Source organism: Rhea americana, unplaced genomic scaffold (genome assembly GCF_003343005.1).
Source record: "Rhea americana isolate MKP2758 unplaced genomic scaffold, rheAme1 scaffold_1, whole genome shotgun sequence".
NCBI lineage: Eukaryota > Metazoa > Chordata > Aves > Rheiformes > Rheidae > Rhea > Rhea americana.
In genome coordinates this window covers 18,430,308-18,436,307 of record NW_028185038.1, presented here as the reverse complement: position 1 = coordinate 18,436,307, position 6,000 = coordinate 18,430,308, and the positions used below count along the sequence as shown (strand labels likewise).

General features: G+C 44.1%; 1 protein-coding gene across 1 annotated transcript in view; it reads right to left on the bottom strand.

Moving 5' to 3' along the window:
• Positions 1 to 4,218: 4,218 nt before the first annotated feature.
• The window catches only part of EXOC4 (exocyst complex component 4), a 370,959-nt gene continuing 369,177 nt past the window's right edge, over positions 4,219 to 6,000 (bottom strand). The window contains exon 18 of the mRNA XM_085299740.1: positions 4,219 to 5,603. Within this exon, the coding sequence (XP_085155866.1) occupies positions 5,366 to 5,603 (238 nt within the window). The 3' untranslated portion in view covers positions 4,219 to 5,365. The remainder of the gene's footprint in view (positions 5,604 to 6,000) is intronic.

The following is a 6,000-nucleotide window of genomic DNA, read 5'->3' as shown; positions in this document are numbered from 1 at the left end:
TGTTAGATCTAATCAGCAAAGGAAGGAACAGAAAATAAAATAAAATGCTTCATTTCTGAGCACGGTCTCCATTTGATGCAGAAAACTAAAACCTGAACTACAGGGCACAGCCAGCTTCAACTTGGATTGACAGGATGGTTTTGTGCTGGTACTCCGGGGACCGTGAGGCTACTCCTGCCTGTCTGCATGGCCTGGAGCGCAACATTTGACTTTTGTGCATCTCATTTTCCTTCAGAATTTATCATCCCTCTTGCCTATTTTGAGCCTAAGCTCTTCAGGGCAGACTGTCCCTTGCTACACACATACACAGCGGTGGAAATGCAGCCTTGCCTGAGGCTCAGGTTGCTGCTGTGATGTAATTGAGGTGGGTCACTGGGCACCTAATGTGCACTTGGGTAAATCTAGGTCTTGGCTAATAAATTCCTGAAATTAGAGCACAGGCAGCTTTGTGACTGTGGTCTGCAGAGCTGGACGAGGCTTGGGTACCATTTTATGCTGCTACTCTGGGCAGTGATCCCCAGGATTAAGGATAGGTGGGCAAGTAGCCATTAGTCATTCATGGGACTCCATGTCTCAGCTTAGTAAATGAATCCCTCCCTCACTAGAAAAACCTCCCCACTTGTCCAAGAGCAGCAAGATCGACATTACTAGGATGGTAATTTCCTCTTGGCAGATCTCCCCTGCTTCCTGAGTGCCCTCCCCTTTATTGCTATGAGCCAGATTGAAAATGAAATCTGCAATTATGACTTGTGCTAATAAAATAAAAGCGCAGCCAATAAAAGGCAAAAGGAGAGGCTCAGTGCAACGACTTCTCTGCAGAAGTTTCCAGCCAGTGCTGTCTCTGAACGGCTGCATTCATCACATATACGGCAACTGCTGAGGCTGAGGGGACCCCTGCCACAATTTCTCCGGGGGCTTACATATATATTTGTATATACATAAGCACACAGACATATGTATCTGTATGTGTACATATATTTGTCAAACAAGTAAGTTATCTTAATCAAGAGGATGTCAAGATGGAGCAGGCTCTCAGGAGATGAAGGGCTGGCAATTGATACCCAACTGTGGAAGAAACAGGAACAATATTTCCTTTACCTTCTACTTCTACTATTGTGTCTGGCACAGGCTTCAAAATAGTGCGATAATTAAAAGCTAGTAAAGATTACGATGCTGTAAAGAGGAAATTGTGAAACCCTCATGAACTTTTACAGCCCACATGAAAATATTTCATTTTCTGGTCTGGAGGAGTATTTCCTTTTCTCCTTAAGCACCAAAGGGCCACATCCGTATAAGGACTGCTTGCTAACTGCTAGTGGAGCTGACAGCATTTCATGTTGCATTACGACACCGAATCTCTAGTCTTATCCTTAAACCATTGTGTCTCTGCAGGTTGCATCAGGAATGCAAAATCATTGCAGGCAAGAACTGATGCAGGAAGCAGAATGGGAGACAGATGTTATCTGTGGTCTCCTAAGCAGGTATCAGACTGCGCATCGGGTCCCTCATCTGGGGGCAAAGTGGGGTGAATCACGCTGTGCAGAGCTAAAATATAAGATGAAGAGACTTTGCATGCACGGTTGGGAAAACCCTCATGTGGTTTGTCCCATTTGGGAAGCCACCTTTTGCTGTGAATGTCTCACAAGTGTCCTTTCTGTGTGAGTTTGTGTGAATGGGTTCCATGGGTATCTGTAGGTTAGGATGGAGAAAGAGCTACCAGAAAACAACAGGTTGAAGAAAAGTAAATGCTGAGAAAGAAGTGTGTGAGTTTCCCAAGGACTGATAAGCTCAGGAGCCTAATGGTTGTCTTGAATCTGCAAGTACTGATGAACTTGGAACACCCAGAACCGGCTGAATCTGTGTAAGACCGTAAGTGCACGCTAGCATCAACAACAGGCTGTGTGATTTGGACCGTACTGAACAGCTTGGTAGCTGTTATGTGGAGATGAAGACTATCATCAGCTTATATAGCTGGCCAGTGAAACAACTTGCCTTTAGAGGGACTTCCAAACACCTACTTAGAAACCACTGTTATGCCAGTGTTACCGTCCACTTCCAACAACCTTTGGGGTTGGCCTCCCAACTGTGGCTCCAAATGGGTAATTTTGAGTGAATGAGTGCATGTGTGAACTATGTGAGAGGATAAGCCAACATGTTGTCTGAATAGTTATTTACTATTAAATATAACAGCTTGATTCTACTAATAATAACAGCTTAATGAACAAAAGATGTTCTCAGAAATGTTGGTTGCGATCCGCATCTCCTCCCCACCCACTTGATCCCGTTAGTGAACAGGAATTTGCAACAAACGCCAACATACAAGACAGACCTCCTGTGAGGGACTCATTCATTCCAGGCAGGCTTGGGGCCAAATAGCGCCTCATTGCTCACACTGTCCAGCGTTATAGCAAGTGGGTTGCTACACTGCCATTAGCGCTATCTGGAAATGCACACAGAGTGGAAAACCGCTGGGTGCTGGTTTAGCAAGCAAAGCATGACTGTACTGTACGGAGGATGAGCCTGCTGGCTATTTAGATCTCTCTCCTGGAAAGCAGCAGGCACAGTTGGTGATCTGAAAAAGACACCCAACTAGGCGCATTGCCTAAATACGAGCTATCTGGAGACCACTATGCTTTAAAACCATAACCTCCACTGTGTATGTTACACCTCTGAAACACTCATTTGCAAGCAAACACAGTGCATTCAAAAGCTACCGTTCAGAGAAAAAATATTCAGTAATGATTTGCTAGGGCTATTGAGAAATATTTTTGGCAGCATCTTCTTGTGATGCAAAGAGAAAGCCTGTGCAGACTATGCCAACGGATGGCTGAAGTAAGGTGCTCATGGTCTGGATTCCTGCATACCACATGCTGCTCATTCCTTTCTCCGTGGCCTCAGGCAAACCTCACTCCCTTCCTGCCCTTGGTGTGACCACTGTAAAATATCTGGAGAATAGTATTAGCTTCCCTTGTAAAGGTTTGGAAGAGACTGAGAGTCAGAGAACTTGAGAGATGCTAGCTAGTTACATGCTATCATTATCTCAGTTGCAAACCTTTTCTTTTCTCTACACCAGGATCTAGGTAAGTCCTTACGTATCACTGTCTGTCCTCTCTTCATGGCCATGCCATTGTGTACTTGTGCCATGCAGTCCAGCCAATTCCTTCTCACATCTCAGGCCACTACAGACTGCACATTCGTGCTGTGCTGGACAGTGGGAGGAGCAGTTCAGAGACAACTCTTTAAAACAAGTTGTTCTAGAACAAAAGATAGTCCTACGATTGAAATGTTCTTTATCTCAAGCAATCTGTCACGGCCCCCACTGGCACAGTTGCTCAGTGGGTGGAAAACATGGACTGCGAAGCTTAAGATCAACCATGTAAAGATGAAGCAGAGCCTCAAATAATTAAGTAATTGCTTTAAGGATGAGAAGAATCAAAAATAGTCTTGCTTTAGCCTACAGCAGCCCAGTTTGAATTCAAAGCTCCTCACGCATCACCTTTATACCACAATAAATCTAAAATCACTGTCTTAAATGTACCGAACAGTTTCTTTTCCATCCTCTCATCTCTGGATGAGAAACATCCCGTTTTAACTCTCTCATTGCTGCAGTGCATTTGTATACTGGGGCAGATGAATCGCACGTGTGACCCTGGCAACCTCCCATATCATCATACATGTTACCATGACAGTGCTGTTCAGCCTCACCCATGTTACTCTGTCATTACTCTTCTCCCACTGCCAAAGGACTGGATGAGTGAGGAGCTCCTCTTTAGAGAGAGAGAGCTCACAGGCACTAAGTAAGGCCTAGGATCTAGTGCTGCTATATATCTTAGCATACTACTTAAGAGGACCTTAGACGGAGACAAGTAGGAAGTAGAAGGAACTTGGTTTATTTAGCTTAAAGGCTGAAGGGGGAGAAACATAATGTCTGTAAATATACCAGAGAAGAAAAGGAACTATTATATTTAATGACCAATATTGGCAGAAGAAAACTGGCTTCATAAACAGAATCAGGCTTGAAATCAGAAGAAGATTCCTGACAACTAGAACTACTGGTTTCTGCTTTTAATATGGAGGTTGAGAAGTTTCTTGTCCAGTCAGCCTGTGGTAGGTGGTTGGATTGAAGGATTCAAAAGATCACTTTCACACAGATGTAACCGCAGAGGACAATAATAAAAACAAACAAACAAATAAACAAAACCCACAAGAGCCTCTGAGGAGTCTTTAAACATTCTTTAATTTTGCAGTTTCAAGATTGATGCACAAGCAGTTGTACAGATCAGAGAGAACCAATCATAGGATATGAAACCCAGCTGGATTAGCAGTTTACCCTAAAAATATGTGCAGTGTATTCTTGGTTCTGATGGTTGGCATAAACTCAGCAGCCTTAGTGAACAGTCAAGGCAGGGCAGAAATGGGGACTGAAGCAGTGGTGAGGAGCTTGCCTCACACTGCAGAGCTGGGATCTGCTCTCCTACTGCTCTCCTTGATCATTAGTGCTGAGCTACATAAGCCCATGTATTCTCCAGTACATCTAATGGCAATGAGGATTAGTATCTTTTGAGCTGGGGATGACTCAAAAGATATATTCAGAAAAACAGAATTAAGTTCTACTATCATACTTGTAATTTTCTCATACATCCACCATCATCCAGTGCAGTATGAGCTACAGAAACTGATGCCATACAGCTCTGTCACAGTGACAAAATGGAAGTGGAAACGAGTGGTCCCCATGTTACCTCCTACTAGGTGAATTGGTTTATCACTATCCAAAGGAATGAGCAACTAGATCTGTTTACAGGGTAAACAGCAGAAAAATAAATGCACCAACTCTGGGAATAGTACTGGCAGAGCTGAAACAGGCTTCCCATGCAGCAATGTCACTGAAATAGCCTCAAAACCATCAAGATCCCACATGCTACCAACAGATCTGCACTTGAGTATCATGGTGCCTTTTACTTTAGTGTGGTTTGAACTTCCACTGAAGACCTTGGACTAAGCCAGTATGAATCCTTCTCTTTACCCACCCCACCAAAGACAGCAGCTTGCTTTACATCTCAAGGCAAAACAGTGGCAACAGAGCAAAGCTAACTCCCCCATCCCATCACCACCAGGATGATGGTTCCTCCTGCAATGCCATCACTCTTGGGAGAACATGTCAAGGAAGCATTGCATAATCATGCAATTGAAACACATTGAAACCCCTTAAACAACCCCCAAATCAAATCTCAGATGGCATTTCCCTTCTTGCTAGTATGCCACCCAGAAGATACATGCTTTGCCATTAATTATAACAGAAATGCAGAACGTAAGACCTGCAACCTGACAGTCGCTGCTGCTCGGTAAAGACAAGTGTTGGAGCAGATTACACTGTGGTGATTTTCTTGTCTTTGGTGGCCTGTTTGATAGCAGCTTGCTCACAAATGATCTCCTTCAGCCGCTGCAGCCTCATGTTCTGGGTGGTTTGGTCTCCGACACCAGTCTGGCTCCGGTGCAGTAAGTTCAGGGCATAGATGTATTCCAGCTCTGTGTACTTCACCCCTTGATCCACCACGAGGTTTAAGAGCTCATCTGCTGTGTTGTAGAGCATTTCATAATACTGTCTGCAAACAGAAGAAACACCATGGTGAGTACTGTTGCTTGAGGCTACAGCCCTTCATTTCTGTACAATATTATCAACTATTACTCTTTATTCAGCAGTGCCATGAGCTGAGAATATTGTGGCAGGTGCTACACAAAGAGAGCATGAAGATATAGTACACTCTCTCTGCTCTCCCCACTCCTCCACACTCAGCTAAACACACAGACTGCAGAGAACTGAGAGATCCTCTTCCCTAGCAGCTAGTGTCAGCCAAAATGTTACTGCTTGGTAATCAGCATGTAGATGGCAGTATATGGACATACATAGATATATAGATAGTGATGTGCAGGTGTTTATCTAGCCATTCAGCCCGTAAGGACAGGAGCCTTCAGGAAAGGGAAGCAGTCAAATAGTTAAGG